This window comes from Vicugna pacos, chromosome 22 (assembly GCF_048564905.1).
Source record: "Vicugna pacos chromosome 22, VicPac4, whole genome shotgun sequence".
Lineage (NCBI taxonomy): Eukaryota > Metazoa > Chordata > Mammalia > Artiodactyla > Camelidae > Vicugna > Vicugna pacos.
The window spans coordinates 27111222-27132771 of NC_133008.1; the positions used below are offsets into that span (position 1 = coordinate 27111222).

Below are 21550 nucleotides of genomic sequence, written 5' to 3' on the forward strand. Positions count from 1 at the left end.
GATTTATTCAGCAGCCCCGGGCACCGCGCCGGGCACACGGGGGGCGCCTAATAAATGCTTGTTCAAGCGAAGACTAGCCCTCAATAAATAACAGCTGTTGTCGACGCTGTGGATGCTGGCGAGGGAGTGGGCCCTCCCTTCCCCCATTCTGTTCCACCATCCCTCACCACCCCCCACCGCGGCCCCATTCCTTCCTCTCACCCCCCACCTGACAACCTCCTCGTCGCCCTCAGCCCCGCCTCTTTCAAATCAGCCTTCCCCCTTCCCCAGCCGCCTCCCCGTCTCCTCTTCCCCCCATTTCCCTTACCCCTACCCAGTTCTTCCTCCCTCCCCCACCCCCCACGCTCGCCTTTCTCCCTTCCCCCACCGTTCCCCCTCCGTCTCCCCCCAGCCCCCGCCCATGATCCCCGCCCCCGCCATATTTCCCCCTCCCCCACCCTCTCCCCCATCCCGTCGCTCCCCCGCCCCCACGGCGGGGCGCCGACCCGGGCGGGGCCGCCCGGGCTCCCGGGTCCCTGGCTCGGGTCCAGCCCGCGGCCCAGGCCGGGCGGCGGCGGCGGCGGCGGCGGCGGCGGCGGCGGGCGGGGTCTTGGCGGCGCGCGCTTCGGGGCTTTTTTATAACCCTGGCAGGCGGCTCAGGAAGTGCGGTCCCCGCGCCCCCTCCCCCGGCCACGCCGCCGCGCTCGCTCCCTCCCTCCCGCCCTTCCTGCGCGCGGGCCGGCGAGACGGCGGCGGGGACGGCAGGCGGAGGCCCGGGCGGGCGGCCGCGGGTAACGGCGCGGGGCGGGCGCGGGCGGCGGGCGGCGGCCGGGGCCGGGGGCGGGGGTGCGGGCCTCCGGATGACTGTGTGTGTCCGCGTCGGACGGCGATGGCCGCGGGCCGCCGGACGGTGGTGCCGATGCGTGTGTCCCTAAGCGTGTGCGACACGCAGCGCGCCCCTGAGTCCCTGGAGCGCCTGTCTGAGTTGGTTTGCTCCGTGCGTGTGTGTGTGTGTGGACATCCACGTCTGTATAAAGGCTGTGTGTCTGCGCCTGTGTCTCTCTGAAAATGTGAGTGTCTGACTGAATCTGTATGTGATGACACGGGGGTGTTGTGTGTCTGCGGAAGTGCCAGGGTAAACCAATGTGGGCACGGAGTTAAGTGTCTGCTCTGTGCGAATGTCTAGATGAGTGTGTAACTCCAGACATCTGCCTGTTTGTCTCCGTGTGTCTGAGGGTAACTAGTGTGCACATTCCTGTGTGTACGTGCATCTGCTGGTTCTCAAGGTTTGTAGGACCTTGGCAAGTTTGTTCATGGTCTGGTGTGTGTGGAAAGGAGTGTGTACGTGTCTGTGCATGTAGGCCCGGGTGTGTGTGTGTCTGTCTCTGGGTTGTGCGTGTGTGTCAGTGAGTGTGTAAGTGTAGTTGTGTGTCTCGGGTGTTTGTCTCTGGGTGTGTGAGCGTGTACTGACTGTGAGGGAGGTGCTTTGTGGGCCTGCGGTGCCTGACTGTTGGTCCCCAACTGCGCAGCTGTGGTCACCCTCAAGTGTGAGTGTACATCGCTGCCAGTGTGTGTTTGTGTGTCTGGGTGTGGGAGTGGCGCCGCCCACTTCCCCTGAGTTGGTCACCGAGGCCACAGCTGTCTGTCTCAGGGTGTCTCCAGCCCTGCGGCTCAGGGCCTTTAATTAGCGGCCGGGTTGTGTAGGGGAACCGCCGAGTGTCTGCCCCTTCCTCCTCCCGCCGCCGGCCGAGCCTTTGTCTGCGCTCCTGCCCTTCGGGCAGCGGCTGCCTCCTGCCTGCCCCACCAGATGTGCAGTGCCTGGAGGAGGCCGGAGGCCCAGGCTGGTGGGGCCTCTGCCTGGGCAGCCTCGGCCTTGACCTCTGCAGGGAGGCTCCGCAGCCCTGTCCCCGAAGCCGGGCCCTGGAAGTCTGGGTGTAGAGCAGCGGGTCCCTCCAGGATCCCTGGGATGGGATGGAGCCTTCGTTTCCAGAGGCCGTTTCCGCCGGCATTTCCTCCTCCAGCCTCCAGCAGGCTGGCACCCTCCCCCATGCTGGGCCACCTCCCTCCTGCCTTCTGGGAGGAGGCGCTAGGGGGAACGGCCAGGCCTGGGTACACACACACACACAGCCACACGCAGGGTCACATGGGCAGACACACAGTCACACACTGTACACAGAGTTATATATACCCAGTTATATAGCCATCCACAGTCATGCACATGGAGTCACCCACTGCACATCACAGTGTAGGTCCCCTGCTGACATCCTGTGAACCCCAGCCAGGCTCAGACCCTGGGATCCCCTACCTGCCCCCAAGCCCCCACTTTCCCCCAGAGCCACCAATTGGCTCGTGGTCCCCCTAGTGCCCTGGGCAGGTCACACCTCCCAGCCACCCCAGGAGCTGGACCACAGTTCCAGAGACTCTTCCTGGCCTCACCCTGCCAGACCCCTTGTGCCCTCCTCCTCCGGACTCCTCCCCTCCCATCCTTCACTTTGGTGACTCCCCTCCCCCGGCCCCTCCCACCTATGCTGGGTCCTGCTGCCCTGTTTCCCCTTCCCCTCTGCCCCATATCTGCCAGCACGGAGGGAATGGAAGGTTGTTGGGAGGAGGGGCCTGAGGATGTTGGAGAGAGGGGCGTGGGAGGAGAGGCCAGGACCAGGGCCACGGAGCCACTGGGAGCCACTGCAGGAGGCAGCTTGGCAGTGTAGTGAAGGGGACAGGGAGCTCCAGCCTCACTGGCGAGGAGAATGCTGCTGCCTGGGCATGGGGGGTGGGGGTTAAGGCAGGAGGGGGCTTGAGGGACCCCACACAGGAAGGGCTTTGATCCTTGAGCTAGTCAAGGATGGGATAGGGAGGAGGGCCAAGAGACAGAGGTCAAGAGGAGGGAGCTTTGTGGGGTGGGGAAACAGAGGGAGGATGAAAGCCAAGAGGAGGTTTCCCCAGGGCCAGGGAGAAGGGCAGGGGGTCCTCAGTGACCCCTCAACTCCAGACCCAGCCAGCTCCTCCTCACTGCACTCTCCCGCCCTGTCCAGGCTCCAAAGAAGAGGCACTGAGGCCCAGAGAGGCCCACGCACACGGGTTCGACACTGCACCACCGATCGACGCCCCCAAAAGGTAAAAATAAAAGAGACAGAGAGAGAGAAACCCAAAGGATAAACATCGGCCCAGCTGAAAGGAGCAGCAGGGTCCCAGAGTGGGAGTGAGCTCCCCATCATTGGAGGGGTCCAATTACAAGCAGGGGATGTCAGCTTCTAAGTCTTGGAGAAACCTGGCTCCATCCCTCAGTTGCCGAACTGCCCTGTTTGGGGATCAACTCTCAGACTTGGCCAGGCTGCAAAGAAAACAAGACGCTGTGTGATTAAGGGGGAAATTGCACAGAGGAGGAGGGTAGAGACGGGAGGGAGGAGGAGGGTTTGGCACTGGGTGGTGGCCCAGGGGTGGTGTCTGCAGCAGGCTGGCCTGGGGCAGATGCTGGAGAAACTTAGACCTGCTGGGCAGGCCTGGAGCTTCAAGGAAGACTCTGAAATGAGAGAAAGCAGGACTGGCAGTGGAGGGTGGAGGAGAGGTCACAGGAACAGAGACTGCGAAGTAGGGGTTCACAGCCCCGCTGGCGGGGTGAGTGGTCCTACTTGGACAGGGGTAGGGTAGGGTCCAGGTGAGGGATGGCTGGGGTTGGGGGAAGGCTAAGCACTGGCCTCAGGTTTAACCCGGGTTGAAAATTCGTGCTGACCACCTTCAAGTGTGTCCCATGCCAGCCTCCCCTAGCTGCCCTCCTGCTCTGGTCCTCGGGGTCCTAGGTCCTCACCAAGCCTCTCCCTCTGCCTCCGGGCCTTTGCCCCTGCCGTTCCTCTGCCTGGAGCACCATCTCCTGTCTCTTCACATGATGGGTTTCTTCCCTTATGTCCTTCCCACCTCTGATTTGGTGCCTCCCTGTTTTTGTTTGTTGTTGTTTTGTTTTGTTTAATGGAGGTACCGGGGATTGAACCCAGGACCTTGCACAGGCTAAGCACAAGCTCTACCACTGAGCTATATCCCACTCCCTCCCTGTTATTTCTTATAAAAAAAAAAAAACTTGTCACAATCTGAGTTTCTCACGTTCGTTTGTCTCTTTTCATGTCTGTCGTCTGCCACTCTCGGGAGACTAGCCCCACGGGGGTGGGGAGCACAGGGACTGTATTCTATACACAGTCATTACCCTATGAAGGAATCCTCAGGGCTGCTGTGGAAATGAAATGAACTGAAATAGTGTGAAGATGTTTGGCCATTAGCTGTCACATAGTAGGTGCTTGTGGAGTCAAGTTCCTAAGAACGTAGGGAGGAGGATGCAGGGGTTGGGGGGTCGCGTCAGACAGGTAGGCAATAGGTAAAGAGGTGTGTTCAGAGTCTTCAAACCGGGGGAGATGTGCTGAGCATCCCCAGTGCTGGCTGCAGGCGCCCTTGTCCACCTGGCAAGGGGCCTTGGCACTGGCTCTGCTGGGCAGCAGGACCAGAGCCCCCTGACCCAGCTTCCCCCTCCCAGGAGCCCAGTGATGCTGCGCAGGCTGTGAACAGGGAAGGCGGTGCTGTGGGGGCTGCCGGCAGCCGGGGCTGGGGAGAGACATGTGGACACGTGGCCTCTATGGCTCCCGCCTGCCAAATCCTCCGCTGGGCCCTCGCCCTGGGGCTGGGCCTCGCGTTCGAGGTCACGCATGCCTTCCGGTCTCAAGGTAGGGGTGATTCAAGGCTGGTGTTGGTGATGGAGCAAGGAAGGGGAGGCAGAGGGGTCACTAGGGCTGGGATGGCAGTCATGGTAGGGGGGGCCTGGGGCAGCCAGGCCAGGATCTTGTAGCAGGTGGCCTGGATTCAGGGGCCCCTGAGGACAGCATCACCTGCCCTGCAGCCAAGCAGCCGGGACCCGGGGATCCTTCCCAGGGCCCACCCCAGGCCTTTGACCCTCATCCGCAGATGAGTTCCTGTCCAGTCTGGAGAGCTATGAGATCGCCTTCCCCACCCGAGTGGACCACAACGGGGCTCTGCTGGCCTTCTCGCCCCCAACCACCCGGAGGCAGCGTCGGGGCACGGGGCCCCTAACAGAGTCCCGCCTCTTCTACAAGGTGGCCGCCCCCAGCACCCACTTCCTGCTGAACCTGACCCGCAACCCCCGCCTCGTGGCAGGGCACGTCTCCGTGGAATACTGGACTCGAGAGGGCCTGGCCTGGCAGAGGGCTGCCCGGCCCCACTGCCTCTATGCCGGCCACCTGCAGGGCCAGCCCAGCACCTCCCACGTGGCCATCAGCACGTGTGGGGGCCTGGTGAGTGGAGGGTTCTGAGAGGCAGGGGGGATGCCCACAAGTCTAGGAGTTAAGAAAACCACTTACAGTGAAGTAAGTCAGCCAAAGAAAGACAAATACCATTATAATATCACTTATATGTGGAATTTTTTTTAATGATACAAATGAGCTTATTTACAAAACAGAAATAGACTCACAGGCATAGAAAACAAACTATGGTTACCAAAAGGGAAAGGGCAAGGTAGGGATAAATTAGGAGCTTGGGATTAACATATACGCACTCCCATAAATAAAAGAGATAAATAACAAAGTCCTACTGTACAGCACAGGGAACTATATTCAATATCTTATAATAACCTATAATGGAAAAGAATCTGAAAAAGAATGAATATGTGTGTGTGTGTGTGTGTAAAACTGAATCACTTTGTTGTACACCTGAAACTAACACAACATTGTAAATCGACTATACTTCAATTAGAAGAAAAAAGAAAAAAAACATACAGGTCAGAGAAGAAATCACAGTGGACAATTTTTGAACATTTTGAGCTAATCAAAAGGATTAGCTATTTTAGGATGCAGCTAAAATAGCTAATCAAAAGGATTAGCTATTTTAGGATGCAGCTAATATAGTTGGTGGAGGAAAATGTATAGCCTTATGGCAGGCTGAAAATTAATGAGCTGAACATCCATCTCAAGAAATTGAAAAAGGCATTGCAGTGTAAACCCAGTAAGACAGGGGGATGAAATCATAAAGACAGAGGGACCCAGGGGTCCTGGGAACCAGAACCCGACCCAAGCCCTCTGTCCCTCTTCCCAACCGCCAGCATGGCCTGATTGTGGCAGATGAGGAAGAATACTTGATCGAGCCCCTGCAAGGTGGACCCAAGGGGCACCGTGCCCCAGAGGAGAGTGGCCCCCACGTGGTGTACAAGCGTTCCTCCCTGCGTCACCCCCACCTGGACACAGCCTGTGGAGTGAGAGGTACGTCTGTCTTTCTGGGGATGGGCCAAGGGGCCGCACAGTATCTTTGCCTTGAGGCAAAGGGAGGCAGTACCTCTCTCCATTCGGACAGCCAGCAGGCAGCTACGTGCATGGAACAGTGCAGACAGTCAGCAGAGTCGTAGGCAGCGGAACAGCCCATCCATCACTGCCGTAGTCCAGTGGCCCAGCAGTGAGTGAGACAGGCAGCTGGACAGCCAGATAGGTGCTCTGGTATAAAACTGTCTTATCACCAGGATTACTGTCGGATCAGACAGTTAAGCAGCGGAGTGGGGCGGTGGTAGTAGATACTGGAGCAGTGACACAGCAAAAATACCAGCAGCACTTAGCTACCATTGGGCAGATCAGATTAACAAGCAGACTTGCAGGAGGACAGTTGTAATGACAGACAGTTAGAGGATGGGAAGGAAGAAAAAGAGGCAGCAAAATATTTACCGGGGTAATCATACAACTAGAAGAATGATCTCTGTCCAGGGGAAATTCACAGCCACTGACACATTCAATTCATTGCATCATCTGAGAGTCCAGGAGGAGGACACCATGGCAGACACACAACCACACTGTTGTGCAAACAGAAAAGTGGATGGTGTCATAGTTGGCTGGGCAGTGGGACAGACAGGCCGGAGTACGCTTAGGGTTTGGATTGTTCTGCAGCCAGACAGGCAGCCCTTTGAGTCAAAAGTTGAACACAGAGAAGGCCAAGGAGTTACAAGTACACTGTTCTAGCAGTGATGCAGGCTGCTACACGTACAGCGTCAGGTGGTGGAATTGGTGGGGACTCGTACAGCCATGCTGATTGGGACAGATGCTAGGCAGCTGTTCAGCCAACCAGTTAGGCAGTGGCGCAGCCACATCATAGTAGAACCAGGCATTCATTGGACAGCTCAAAGTAAAATAGCAAGGTTTTGACAGCCAGACAGCCCATCAGACAGGGAGGTAGATGGTAAAACAAACAGAATGACCAGAAATTGTCCATCCAGATGAGAAACCATGGAAGGGGCGGCCGTGGTGGTTGCGCACTCTGAAACCACCCCCTGCCCGGCCCCTCGGGAATGAAACGGAGCGTGGCCAGCCCGGCCTGAAGCGCTCGGTCAGCCGGGAGCGCTATGTGGAGACCCTGGTGGTGGCCGACAAGATGATGGTGGCCTACCACGGGCGCCGAGACGTGGAACAGTACGTGCTGGCCATCATGAACATTGTAAGTGCCTCCCCCTCCCTGGGCATGGAGCCCCAAGAAGCCCTCTGAAGCCAGAGGTCAGAGAAAGGGGTGTCCATCCCCCTACGGCCTCAATGTCTAACCTGAGGCCTGAGAAACAGAATGGAGAGGGGACAGGATGAAAAAGAAGGGCTGTTTGTGGCAAGAAGTGAGAAGTAGCCTCGCACAGTGGCTGAGAGCACGGGCCTTAGAGCTAGCCAGCCTGGCCTGGAATCTCAGCTCTGCCACTTTTTAGCTGTGTGCCCTTGGACAAGTTACTGCCCCATGTTTGCCTTGGTTTGCCTGTCTGTGAAATGGGTATAATAGTAGTACCTCCTTCGTAAGGCAAAAGTGGATGCAGTGCACTGATAAAGCACTTAAAGCAGCAGTTAGCACAGGGTAAGTGCCCTATCGTTACTTGCGCGATAGAAACAACTTGTGGGTACTTGGTAAGGTTAGCGCTACACACGTGGGTGTGCATCTGTCTGCAGTGCGGCACTCGCTCGAGCGCCTCTATAAATTTGTACAGGCTGACCTCACTGACCCACGCTCAGTTAATGCCCATCCTAGATCTCCATCAAGACTCTGGACCTCTCTGAGCCTCAGTTTCTGCCTTTGTAAAATGGGGGTTGTCATAGTACCTATCACAGGCGGTAAGAGTTGGTGGGAAAGAAGCCAGCTAGAACACTTGGCACCTAGTAAGGACTTGATGAGAGATGCTGTTGTTTTGCTGAAGTGAAAAGGAAAGAGAAAAAGTTCAGCACAGACAGATGGCCCAGTAGGTTGCCATAATGTCGTATCTGATGCCACTGCTTTCTGCTGCCGTCCCTGGGGCTTCCCAAATTTCCTCAAACCTACCAGGGTTTCTGGGGGTTTCTCACGGAACAGTGATGGTTCAGGGCTCCAAGATCATTGCACAGAGTAACCTGCATCACCTGTGACCCCACACCCCTCAGCCACTTCCTCCTCCCCTCTGACCACTGTCTGCAGAGTTTCCTGCCCGTACACATCCAGCTTCCAGTGGTGATGCTCAAATTGATACCTTCAGGCAGCATGGAATGAGGCCAGATGTGCACACCCTTCTGGCCACCTCTGGACAGAGACAGCCAGTGGGTGGGCAGGGAAGGATGGAGGCCAAGTAGACAGACTACCTGAGCGGGGCTGAGTCAGAAAGAAACAGCCTGGCAGGCAGGCTTAGCCAGACTTGAATCCCAGTTACGGTGCCGACCAGCTGTGTGTCCTAACCTGTCTGAGCATCAGTGTACTCGTCTGTAAAATGGGCATGCTAATGATACCTCCTTGTGTGACAACATATGCAATGGGCTTAGCCTGAAGCCTGACTGACACACAGTAGGCACTTGACTGAAGCAAGCTGTTGTCACCAGTTCACCTTTTGTTTTCTACTCTGGGCCCCTCTTAAGACTCGGTCTCTCTTGTTTCTTGGAGGTCAGGTTGCCAAACTTTTCCAGGACTCAAGTCTGGGAAACATCGTTAATATCCTGGTAACACGCCTCATCCTGCTCACGGAGGACCAGGTGCGGGGACTCCACCGCCTACCCCTCCAGCCAGTGCCGCCCGCCCCTCCCCACGTGGCCGGCACCCATATACCTCACTCTGTCCATTCTCAGCCCACCCTGGAGATCACCCACCACGCCGGGAAGTCCCTGGACAGCTTCTGTAAGTGGCAGAAATCCATCGTGAACCACAGTGGCCATGGCAACGCCATTCCTGAAAACGGCGTGGCCAACCATGACACAGCGGTGCTCATCACGCGGTGAGGGGAGGGGACAGCTCCAGGAGGACTTGGGCCAGGGGACCAGTGGTCCAGGTCCAAGCAGGGGTCACTTCTGCTGGGAGATGGAAGAGGCTGGGACCGTTCAGCTGCTCCCTTGGGGATCCAGGGATGGGGAGGGGCCTCTTGGAGCCTGAGAAGGTGGGGAGGTGGGTGTTGGGCTGTTTAGGCCCTGATGTGTCCTTCACTCACTCTGTCATTCATTCGGTCGATCACCCATGCACCCCAGCCTCCCCAAGGCCAGCTGGGGGAAAAGCGTGACGCTTCGGGTCAGAGGCTGGTAGCACCTCCCAGACAGAACTCAACCCCCAGAGACGGGCAGGGTGGCATTAGCAGGTCTGAAGCAGCCCGCCCCCCTCACGGCCCCCCTCTCCTTCCACAGCTATGACATCTGCATCTACAAGAACAAACCCTGCGGCACACTAGGTACCTGGGCCCCCTAGGTTTCAGGCACCTGTGGAGGCAGTGGGCTGGGTGACACTGGCCCTGGTGGGGGTGGGGACTGGGACCTGGCAGAGCTGACCGGGCCAACAGACACAGCCCTGAGCCCCCAGCCCCACCCCACATGCCCGTTTCCCAGGCCTGGCCCCCGTGGGCGGGATGTGCGAGCGAGAGCGAAGTTGCAGCATCAACGAGGACATCGGCCTGGCCACGGCGTTCACCATCGCCCACGAGATCGGACACACGTGAGGCTAGGGCACAGAGAGGGGCGGGCGGGAGGAACTAGACAGGTCCCTTGGCACCCAGCAGAGCTGACACTCCTCTCCCCAGGTTTGGCATGAACCATGATGGCGTGGGGAACAGCTGCGGGGCCCGTGGCCAGGACCCGGCGAAGCTCATGGCTGCGCACATCACCATGAAGACCAACCCATTTGTGTGGTCCTCTTGCAGCCGTGACTACATCACCAGTTTTCTGGAGTGAGGACATACCCACCCGTCCCGCCCAGAGGCTCACGCTCCTGTTGCAGGGCAGGGGGTTGCAGGGGTTGGGTGGTCACCGGAAATCGGGGTCATGTCACTCACAGGGCTGCTCCCTGGGACCCCCACCCAGCCAGGATCCCTGAGCTCTTGGCCTGCAGTGCCCCATATCCTTGCAGCATGACAGCTGCCTTCATCTCACCACAGCTCAGGCCTGGGGCTCTGCCTGAACAATCGGCCCCCCAGACAGGACTTCGTGTACCCAACGGTGGCCCCTGGCCAGGCCTACGACGCAGACGAACAGTGCCGCTTCCAGCATGGAGTCAAATCGCGTCAGTGTAAATACGGGGTAGAGAGAGCCTTCCTGCTTTCCTTCCTGGGAGGGGAGGGGGCTGCCGCCACCAGGGTTGGTGGGGGCACAGGGGTTGGGAAACTCCATGTGGGAACCCCCACACACAGGCAGTGGGCGAGCTGGGAGGGGAGTGAGCCCTGGTGGGGGATGGGAGGGACAGAGGCGAATAGGGTCATGCCAATGTCACACGCAATCACAATTATGGGAGTAAGAATGGGATCTTCTGGTCCTCCAGACCCCTGTTTGGGGAGCTGAGCTGTGGAGACCCTGGGGGGTCCACCTTCTGCTGCAGCAGGACTAAAGTCCCAGGATCTCAAACTGGTCCATTTTTAACCAAACATCCAGACTTGGTGGAAATAGTTTCCCTAGGGATGAACCATCTTTCCCACTTGGCAAAGAAGTGGACAGAGCCTTCCAGGGACACCCTGTCTTCATTCCCTACATCCCCCACCGACTGGTTCACAAGATCTCTTGGCCCCAGTCCTTGGCTGAACACGCTCTGAGCCTCCTGACCACTCCCCGCTCTTTCCTGAGGTTTAGACTCAGCTCCCAAAGTCCCATCCACGTATCCATGCCTAAAAAGTGAGCTGCAGTGGAAGGCCTCACTCCTGGGAGGAGCTGGAGATTGCTAGCTTCCCTCTTCAGGCTCCTCCACTGCCCACCTGCCCCAGTTCCCTGAACACACTCCCCAACTCCTCACAGCCTGAGCCCTAGAAGCCCAGCCCCAGCCCCAGTCCTCCATGCCCTCGAGACCCAAAAGATCAGTTTGAATGACTGTGTCCAAGCTAAGGCCATATTAACTGGAAACAAGGAGCAGGCAGCTGTTAGAATGTCCTCCCTTTATTTCAGTGCAAGACAAGGAGACAGACCCTGGATCAATTTATATTTAATCCATTCTCGCCACCCCACCCCACCCCAAACTTGGCTGGTAACTGCAGCATCCTCTAATGAATTCAGAAACTACTCTTGAGCATCTGCTGTGTCCCGGGTATCCTAACAACAACGGTTGACATTTATTGACCACTCACTATATGCCAAGCGTGTGATATGTATCATCTCATTTAAACTCCTGACAATCCTATCCTCCCCACATTACAGGTGAAGGAACCGAGGCATAGAGGGGATGCCTTGCGCAAAGTCACAATTTGAGAGTACAGGCAGAGCTGGGATTTGAATCCAGTTTCTCTATGACTACAGATTTTATAAAGGGGTGGGGGAGGGGAGCAAGTGCAAGCATATCAGGCACGGACCAGTGCTGGCTGTATGTTGAATTGATTCTTCTTTTATTTTTCTAAGGAACATCTTCCTGGCCCTCCTGGCAAAGGGAGAGATTATTGGCTACATGTAAATTGCTTAATCTGTATAAAGAGCTGGGCCTTTTGTCTGGTCCAGGGATAGTTGTGGTCATTATTACTCATTAACAGGGCATTTATGCAAGCCCTTGCGTATCTAGTCTGTCACATGCCTCTCAGCCATATGTAGGCAAGGCCTATCTTGTAGAAGAGGTAACAGGCCCGGAGAGAGGAAGTGTGTTGCAACTCAGTGGTGGAATTGAAGTCTCCCGAGAGTGGCCCAGGACCCATCCATACATACCATGGCGCCATGTGGAGAGGAGGGAAAGCAGGGCTGGAATAAGCAGTTCTCTTTAAGAGGTGTCAGAAGTGGGATCAGGCCAGTGATATTTTTACAAATGGCCAGGTGGACACAAGCCAAGCGAAGCCAGGAAACCAGGCTGAGTTTTTAGCTGAGAAGCATCCTCTGAAGGGGCAGAAGGCAGGGACTCTGGAGGATGTTGGAGGGAGCAGGTTTGAGGACAACCCTCCAAACTTCTCATGTGTGTGCAAGTGTCTCTCAGAGACTGACACAGGTAAGGTCCCTTCCTACAGCAGTTGATTGGTCCAATCCCAAATCTTAAAAGCTTGGAAGGATCAGGTTCAAAGAAGAGATTACATGTGATTATAGAAAGGGGACAGGAGGATCTCCACTTCTCAGAGGAAATACTCTGGGAGGTAGGGCAGGGTGTAGGCTAGAGGGTCGGATATGGCCACACCTGAACCCACTGGGGTTTGTCCAGGGATATTAACCTGGACCTAAAGGGTCAGAGTGACTCCCTGGGACTGGGCCATCCCAAGCAGAATTCAGACAGGAAGAAGATGGGCTGATTTTTCACTGGGAGGAGTAGAGGACTGTCCCACACAGACCCAGCCTGGCCTTATCCCCTCTCAACCCTCCATAGATTAAAAGCTTTGGTAACTTCCCCAGTTTGGGGGGAGGCGAGGGGATGAGAATTACCAGCTGGGGGGGAGGGGTGTTAATTAAGGATGCGGCCCTTGAACCATCATCCTGGCCTGATTTTTCAGAACCACTGCTCTTCCATGGACCGCTTTGTCCATTCTAGAAAGGGAAGCCAGAATCCTTCCTCTTCACTCCTTGGCAAGTCCTAAGGTTCCATCTGGAAATTCAGGAGGTGCCAGGGGCTAAATTGTGGAGGGATTAATTAGATCATAGACCGACCCCGCAATTAAAGTTCTGGGTTAGAATTCAGACTACCCCCTTAGTAGCTGTATCATCTCTAGCAAGTGACCTCGCCTATCTGAGCCTTAGTTTTCTCACAATAATAGTACCTGTGGGAGTTTGTGGCACTCCTGGGTGTTTGACAAATGCGGCTTATAAACAGAAGAGGTCCCAGCCCATGCCCCACAGGGGGGTCCGAAAAGACTTGTTGAGACCCAGGAAAGGAACGCTGGGGCCGCACTGTCAGCAGGCAGTGAGCGGGTCACCGGGGTCCTCCCAAGGAAAGAGGGAGGGGGCGAGCCTGAGCGGGCGCCTTGGCCCGCAGGAGGTCTGCAGCGAGTTGTGGTGTCTGAGCAAGAGCAACCGGTGCATCACCAACAGCATCCCGGCCGCGGAAGGCACGCTGTGCCAGACACACACCATCGACAAGGGGGTGAGCGCCGGCCAAGGGCCTCTACACCACCTGCCGCCGGGCCCCACCATCGGCTCTGGCCACGCCCACTGCCCGCAGGTCCCACCCCTGGCCTGAGGCCACGCCCCGCACGCTTGTCCCAATGTTAGCTTCGCCCCGTTCTGGACCCAATGTTTAGGCCACGCCCCTTCCTTAACCAGCCCCTCGCTCCCAAGCCACGCCCTCATATTACCTGACTGTATCCTGGTCTTCAGACCCCACCTTTGTCCTCCTCCTTCCATCTCACCCCAGGGGGGCTGAGACCTTCGGCTGGGGGGCTGGGGAGGGGGTAGGAATGAGCGCCAAGCCCGCGAGTTTGCAGAGCCCATTCACCCCTCCCAACCCCATCCGCAGTGGTGCTACAAGCGTGTCTGCGTCCCCTTCGGATCGCGGCCGGAGGGCGTGGACGGGGCCTGGGGCCCGTGGACTCCGTGGGGCGACTGCAGCCGGACGTGCGGCGGCGGCGTGTCCTCCTCCAGCCGTCACTGCGACAGCCCCAGGTCAGCCCTCCGGCGCCACATGGCAGGAGAGTGGGAATGGTCCCCGCCCCCTACCCCATTTCTTTCCTGTCCCCCTTCCCCACTTTCAGGCCGACGATCGGGGGCAAGTACTGCCTGGGCGAGAGACGGCGGCACCGCTCCTGCAACACCGACGTGAGTTCCCCCAGCACCCCAAGCCGGGGACCCTCGGTCCCTCTTACACGGGGAAATTAAAGGCATAGATCAGCTTCCAACGATCCGCCGCCGGCCGGCTACCGTCTCCCCGGCGACTTACAGCCGCCACGGGGCCCTCCTTTCCCTGCCCTCCCTGCACCTGCCCTGGGCCCTGGCTCCTTAAAAGTCTTCAAACTCTTGCAGTAGATGCGTCTCCCACCTAGAAATAGTTGCTTGGCCCTCAACCCCCTCGGGCTACAGCGCGCCCCTCCCTCCGCAGCCCGACTTCCGCCCAAAGCCCCGCCCCTGCCCCAAAACTGTGGCCGAGCCCCCGTCACCAAATCCAGTGTCCATGTTTTCCTCCTGAGCTCCTTTCTGACCAAGGACCATGGTCTCCTGTCCAAACCCCCTTCCATATGCCTTCACACTAGAGAAGAGCTTGCTTTGCTCTTTTCTGGGCCAGCTCTCAAGAAAGGTCCCTCGGTCTGAAATCTGAAACCCAGGTGTCATCCTCAGCTTGCCCACAAACTAATGAGTCACCTAATCCCATCTCAGATGCACCTGTTTCTCCAGCCTCCTCCCTGGCCTCCCTGCCTCCAGCCTCACTCCTTCCAACCCATCCCTGCTCTGAGCATTAGTTCTCCAATCCCAGGCATCTGCCCTAACTTCATTCCCCCAACACCTGGCCTCCCTCCCTCTGTCCCCAGGACTGTCCCCCAGGCTCCCAGGACTTCAGGGAAATGCAGTGCTCTGAATTTGACAGCGTTCCCTTCCGTGGGAAATTCTACACTTGGAAGACGTACCGAGGAGGTGTGTGGGGCACTCCCAAGGCCTTGAGGCAGTGGAGGGTGGCAGCAGGTGGAGACAGCATCACGGGGTCTGTCCTGAGCCCTTGCCTCACCCAAGGAGCCAGAGTGCCCTGGATAAGCCTCAGCAGAGCCTGGACTGAACGCTTGGGGCTCCCCTACTCTCTCTGCACAACCTGCCCCTCCTTGTTGGGTCTGGGGTCTGGCCCTCTTGGCCTCACCTCCCCCAGGGAACCACCAGGGAGTCGCAGGATTACGGCATGGGATCTGATGGGGCCGTGCCCCCCCAGGGGGCGTGAAGGCCTGCTCGCTCACGTGCCTAGCCGAAGGCTTCAACTTCTACACGGAGAGGGCGGCGGCTGTAGTGGACGGAACGCCCTGCCGCCCAGACACAGTGGACATTTGTGTCAGCGGCGAGTGCAAGGTGGGAGGGACTCCCGGGGGTGGGGGCGGAGGGAGTGGGAGGTTCCCTGACAACTCCCCCCCACTGTCCTCCCCAGCACGTGGGCTGTGACCGCGTCCTGGGCTCTGATCTCCGGGAGGACAAGTGCCGAGTGTGCGGGGGTGACGGCAGCGCCTGTGAAACCATCGAGGGGGTCTTCAGCTCAGCCTTGCTTGGGGCTGGTGAGAGATTCCTGCTTCCCTCTCAGACTCCACATTTAGTGGCCGAAAGCCAGGCTCACCCCAAGTAGCCAAGGGGCCTGGGAGGGTTGAGGGACCCCAAATGGTCCTCGGGGTACAGCAATGCCCCAGGTCAGGGTCAGGAACTGGCTTGGGCTCTGGTGCCTGAACCTTGGTGATCAATGTGTCCAAGGAGGTGGGGGCCTAAATCTCTCCCCTCCCCCATCCTGAGGGCCTCATGCTGGGTCTTGCAGGTAGAGGGGCGGGGGATCACTCTCCGAGGGGGCTGAGGGTCTATGCTCAAGCCAAAGCTTACTAGGGGCGAGTGTATCTACAGGGTGTGGTGAATTTGAGTGCTTCCCAGCCTTGGGCTTTAGGCAAGAGACCCTAGGGAGTGGTGGCTGGGAAGGTGGGCTTAGGGGACCAAGCCCACCTTAGGGGACACACTAGGGGCCAAGTGTGGAGTTCAGGGGACAGTGTGGGGGTCCAGACAGATAAACCAGTAGTCGTGGGGGGCACAGGTGGAAAGGGATAGAGAGTTCACAGGGGCCCAAGATCATACAGGTAGTAAGTGATAGAACCTCCTGCATCCTTGACTCAGACTGCTAAACCACCACACCCATATCAGCGCCCCATGGTACCCCCTTCTCTGCCCAAGCCCAGCCCAGCTGCTGGTTGGGGGCGTAGGGGGTGGATTAGACCATTCTGGTGGTTAGAGAGGTACAAAAATTTGGATTCAAATCCCAGCCTGGCTACTTCCTAGCCATAAAAGCTAGGTAAATTTCTTTGCCTCTCAGAGCCTCCATTTTGTCATCAGTAAAATGGGCACACTGACACATGTACCTCACAGCTCCAGAGCTCGGGATGCAGGGGGCTGTCCCTGTAAGTGCTTAGCATAGAAATGGTTAGCTGCTATCATCAGGGACCAGGAATAAGGGAGGCAGGCAGGTGCAGGGGACAGACGGAGTGGGTGACATCTGAGCTCTGCTGTCCAGGATACGAGGAAGTCGTCTGGATCCCCAAAGGCTCTGTCCACATTTTCATCCAGGACCTGAACCTCTCCGTCAGTCACGTGGGTGAGCCAGAAGTGGGAGGGTGAGGACTGTGAGTTGGCAGGGGGGTCAGTGTAGCTGCGGTTCTGACCCCTGTGCTGTCCCCCAGCCCTGAAGGGGGACCAGGAGTCCCTGCTGCTGGAGGGGCTGCCTGGCACCCCCCAGCCCCACCGCCTGCCTCTGGCTGGGACCACCTTTCAGCTGCGACAAGGGCCAGATCAGACACAGAGCCTCGAAGCCCTGGGACCCATTAACACATCTCTCATCATCATGGTAACAGCAGGGCTGGGTACAAGGTGCAGAAGGATATTAGCATCCTCGTGGGGACTCAAGCTTGACTTCCATTTGATGCCCGCCCTCTACTCCAGGTGTTGGCCCGAACAGAGCTGCCTGCCCTCCGCTACCGTTTCAACGCGCCCATTGCCCGAGATGCCCTGCCCCCCTACTCCTGGCACTACGTGCCCTGGACGAAGTGCTCAGCCCAGTGTGCAGGCGGTGAGGCTAGCATGGGATGGCGGGGGGACAGGCACTGGTCGCCGGGCTGACCTTCTGGGCCAGGCAGGGCTGAGCGGGCCTCTCGCCCGCCCCCAGGCAGCCAGGTGCAGGCCGTGGAGTGCCGCAGTCAGCTGGACAGCTCAGCCGTGGCCCCCCACCACTGCAGTGCCCACAGCAAGCTGCCCAGGAGGCAGCGTGCCTGCAACACGGAGCCTTGCCCACCAGAGTGAGTGCCGGTCGGGGTGCGGGGTCGGCGTGACAAGCCCCGGGGTGATATGCTCCCTAAGGCGAGATCAGGGTTCTCCCAGATTCAGAACCACGGTCCTCCCTAGTCAAGTCTGGGTAATCATCTCCCCTTGGGGTGATGCACCTCCCCGCCCCCAATCTGGGTGCAAAATTTTGCTGTTCAAGTTCTGGATGGGAAGCAACAGGCATCCCGCTGCCAGTTTCCATAATGATGCTGGTTGTAAGGCAGGAAGACCTGTTAGTGCTCCAGGTTCAGGGGTCCCTGCCCTGCGTACTCTCAGACCCCCATCCCCCTCCCCACAGCTGGGTTGTAGGGAACTGGTCGCGCTGCAGCCGCAGCTGTGATGCGGGTGTGCGCAGTCGCTCTGTCGTGTGCCAGCGCCGCGTGTCGGCCGCCGAGGAGAAGGCGCTGGACGACAGCGCGTGTCCGCAACCGCGCCCGCCGGTGCTGGAGGCCTGCCACGGCCCCGCCTGCCCGCCGGAGTGGGCCGCCCTCGACTGGTCGGAGGTCAGCCGCCCCTTCCCGCCGGCGCCCGACCCACTCCCCGCGCAGAGCCGGGCGGGGCCTGGGTGGCTCCCGTCGGGTGCCCACCAAGGCACCTCCCCACTCCCGCTAGCCCAAGTGAGCCCCCCTTGACTGGTCCAAAGTCAGCTGCACCGTCTTCACCTCCCACTGTACTAGCATCCTCCCTACTCCTTGGGCGAGCGGGGACAGGGACGCCCACTGAGCCTGAAACCCCCTCCTCCGACTGCAGTGCACCCCCAGCTGCGGCCCAGGCCTCCGCCACCGTGTCGTCCTTTGTAAGAGCGCAGACCACCGCGCCACGCTGCCCCCCGCGCACTGCCCGCCCGCAGCCAAGCCGCCGGCCACCATGCGCTGCAACCTGCGCCGCTGCCCACCGGCCCGCTGGGTGGCTGGCGAGTGGGGCGAGGTAAGCGCGTGTGCCCCGAGGGCCTGGGAACCAGGGTGGGGACGGTGGGACGGCCAGGTGGCGGCTCATCGCCCACTCCCCGCAGTGCTCTGCTCAGTGCGGCTTTGGGCAGCAACAGCGCCCCGTGCGCTGCTCCAGCCACACGGGCCAGCCATCACGCGAGTGCGCCGAGGCTCTACGGCCACCCGCCACGCAGCAGTGCGAGGCCAGGTGCGACAGCGCGCCTCCTGGGGACGGCCTGGAAGGTATGTGGGGGCGGGAAGCCCAGAGGCACCAGCAGGGCCCTGTTCTGAGGCAGCCGTAGGAGAGAGTGGGGGTCCTGACCAGTCCTAGAACTTTTCCAATCCCTGAAATGCCTTTCTCTGTCTTCTCCAGACCATCTTTCACCCTCCCCTGCCTGCAAACGTGTATTAGATGCTGCCATGTGCCAAGCGTTTTAGGCACCTGATTTTTCTGGGGACCCGACCTCAGGTCCTTTCTCCAACCACCTCCATGACCTTCACCCTATTCTTTTCCATCTAGAACATTATTTGCCTAAGTTTTTTTTTTTTAATCTTTTCTTTAAATCAGAGTGTCTCAGCCTCAGGCACCATTGATGTTGTAGACCAGGTGTCCTTTGTTGTGGGAATGCCCTGTGCATTGTAGGCTGTTCAGCAGGCTTGATCTCTACCTGTTAGGTGCCATTAGTACCCCTCCTCCCAGTGGTGAAAACTGAAAATGTCTCCACACATTGCCAAATATCCCCAGGGAGACAAAATTGCATCCCCTTGTCAACCACTGCTTTAAATATACCCCCTTTTTTTTTTCTTCCTAAGCAAATTTATTTTTCATAAAGAGCAATATAGATTACTTACTCCAGGCATCGGAATCAAACTGCCTGTATTCACTTTCTACCTCTGTGCCTTCATTTTCTTATGGGGGGGGTTAATATATTCACTCGGAGGAAGGGGGGTGCCACACTAGAGAGAGAGACTTAATCCACGTGAAGCCCTTTGTTAGCACCAGGCCCTGTCCTACTTCACTAACTGGTGGGTAGGTGGAAGCCTGCATCCCTTGTCATGAACAGCCTGCCAATGATCCTGAACACGAAATACACAAATATTCTGAAAGGGGTGAGCGCACTGGAGCTCGAGGTCCTGTCTGTTACAAAGGGTAACGAACAAGAATTACAGCCCCAAAAGGATACTTGGAAAAGGAACACTTCTCTTATGATTTAATACGGTATCCAAATCCCAGACCTGCACTCTCTGAAAATTCTCTGAACAACCTAATGACGTAGTTACTATTGAAGCCCCCTTTGAGAGGTGAGGAAACCGAGGCCCGGAGAAGCTGGGAAGCGCGGTGAGGGCGGCGGTCGCTCCCTTGCGGAAGGGATACGCTGAGACATTTCCCTCCTACCCTCCTCCAGAGTGCAAGGATGTGAACAAGGTCGCCTACTGCCCCCTGGTGCTGAAATTTCAGTTCTGCAGCCGAGCCTACTTCCGCCAGATGTGCTGCAAAACCTGCCAGGGCCGCTAGGGGGCGCGCGGCCTTCGGAGCTACAGTTGAGCGCCAGCTGGGAGTGGGGGGACCAGCCTGCAGCTGGCCAGCCCGAAGGAGCCCGAGGGGGCGGGAGCTGGGAGTGAAGGGTGAGATAGAGCCGGAGGTTATTTATTGGGAACCCCTGCAGGGCCCCCGGTGGGGGTTGGAGAGGGGCTGGCCATGCCCAGGGCCACTCCTCTGTCCCTCTCCCAGTTCATAGTGAGACCTCCCTCCTGGGTGGGTTTGAGGTGGGAACAACTGTTCACCCTAGCGCCCTTTCCACCCATCCTTAGCGAGTACCCAACACTACCCCCGCCTTTGATCGGAATACGTACTGTGAAGAGTGGGGGTGGGAAGGGGGTCAGCCATTGCCCTGGCCCCACCAGCACTGCCCTACCCCTCCACTTTGAGCGGGGGGGGGGTCTCTGTCCGCTATGGGGGAGGGGATTAGCACCACCTCCCTGACTCCCTCCCCCTGACCAGACCAGCTACAGGGGTGACGAAGAGCTGGTTAGATCTGCCCCAGGGGGACCCCATCTTCCAGGCCTACCCCCATCATGGTGCTACAGGCCCTGCCCTGGGGCCCAAACACCCCTCGCCAGGAAGCCCTACATCAATAAAGTTCTGTCTTGTGTAGATTTCCGTGCGAGGTTGTGTGTGTGCGTGTGCGTCCGTGGTCACATTCAGCTGTCCCTCAACCCTCACCCCATCCTGGAAGCGGCCACAGCCGCTCACAGGTGGCCCCCAGCAGCCCAAAGGGGGATTTTACTAACACAGGCCGGAGCCCGGTGATTTTAGGTCAAAAATACAGCTTCTCACGGAGGCTCTCAAAGCAACCCAGTCTGTCGCCTGCCATCCCAGTGACCACACTCCTCGTCACTGTGCATATTCCAGCCGCACTAGACTCCTGGAAGTTCCTCAATCTCCCACCACCGTCCCATCTTGAGGCCTCTGCTAGAGCTGTTTCCTCTGCCAGAGGTATCCTCCCCTTCCCTCTTCACCTGGTGAACCCCCACTCACCCTGCTGTCTCAGTACAAACGGTGCCTCCACCCAGAAGCCTACCCTGATGCCCCCAACAAGGTGAGGTTCTTCACTCCTAGTGTCTAGAGGCGGTGTTGAGTTTTGCGAGAGCCAAGCCAGTCGGTTCAGCAAACTTGCGCGGGCGATCCGGGGAGAAACAGGCTCCTCCCCATGTGTGCCCACTAGGGGGCGCCGCGGAGCGCCACCCTCCAGGCCGGATGCTGTGTGCCGCCCGGGGCTCAGGGATATCCCTAGCCGCCGGCTCTCCCCGGTCGGACTTCTGTCTCCGCCACCTCCTCGCTGGGTGGCACGAGGAGGTGATAGCCTCTCGGAACTGCCATTTCCTCAAATGCCTAGAGACCCGGACGTGGCCTGCTGGTCTCCCAAAGATCAGGAGATGGGCCAACACTGGATGGATCCCTTGTGTGCCGGGCGCTGCTGGGAGGGCCCCCGCCTCCGTTTTATGATGAGGAAATGGGGGAGATCTCGGAACTAGCAGAGCTGGGGGGCTTGGAATTCCAGTTGACATCCAAAGTCTGGGACCTTCAGGGTGTCCCTGGGTCTTGGCACCCTCCACTCCCGCTGCCCTCCCCCTGACACCAACACAGGTGGCTCCCGGGTCCCTTCTGGAAGAAGGACCTGTAGAGGTGGCTCTGGAAGTGGGAGCTGGCTCAGGGATGCCCAGAACGGACACACACCCGAAGTGATTTCCAAGAGATCTCAGCAGCTCAGA

The 21550-nt window shown here is 58.4% G+C and overlaps 1 protein-coding gene across 5 annotated transcripts; it reads left to right on the forward strand.

The window, feature by feature from the left end:
• Window positions 1-642: 642 nt before the first annotated feature.
• ADAMTS10 (ADAM metallopeptidase with thrombospondin type 1 motif 10) lies at window positions 643-20434 on the forward strand. 5 transcript variants are annotated; one of them, XM_072947769.1, is made up of 26 exons: window positions 643-770; window positions 3012-3093; window positions 4499-4685; window positions 4924-5270; window positions 6074-6230; window positions 7229-7446; window positions 8895-8978; window positions 9072-9217; window positions 9618-9661; window positions 9816-9921; window positions 10007-10153; window positions 10361-10502; window positions 13345-13452; window positions 13825-13970; window positions 14060-14123; window positions 14831-14933; window positions 15220-15353; window positions 15430-15553; window positions 16546-16626; window positions 16712-16875; window positions 16971-17097; window positions 17194-17323; window positions 17647-17851; window positions 18099-18275; window positions 18361-18520; window positions 19684-20434. In XM_072947769.1, the coding sequence occupies exons 3-26, from the start codon at window positions 4598-4600 to the stop codon at window positions 19791-19793; spliced, it is 3312 nt and encodes a 1103-aa protein (XP_072803870.1). In that variant the 5' UTR covers window positions 643-770; window positions 3012-3093; window positions 4499-4597; the 3' UTR covers window positions 19794-20434. The 5 variants fall into 5 exon arrangements, with proteins under 5 accessions (XP_072803870.1, XP_072803871.1, XP_072803868.1 ...); XM_072947767.1 differs by lacking the exon at window positions 643-770 and having other exon boundaries at window positions 3018-3093; window positions 8913-8978; XM_072947768.1 differs by lacking the exons at window positions 643-770; window positions 8895-8978 and having other exon boundaries at window positions 3018-3093.
• The last annotated feature ends 1116 nt before the right edge of the window (window positions 20435-21550 follow it).

Bases quoted from the DNA above. Each gene is read 5' to 3' on its own strand.
- ADAMTS10 (XM_072947769.1), top strand. From the start codon at position 4,598: ATGGCTCCCGCCTGCCAAATCCTCCGCTGGGCCCTCGCCCTGGGGCTG. The intron at 13,453-13,824 runs GTGAGCGCCGGC...CCCCATCCGCAG, and splicing joins CACACACCATCGACAAGGGG to TGGTGCTACAAGCGTGTCTG. The intron at 16,876-16,970 runs GTAACAGCAGGG...CCTCTACTCCAG, and splicing joins ACACATCTCTCATCATCATG to GTGTTGGCCCGAACAGAGCT.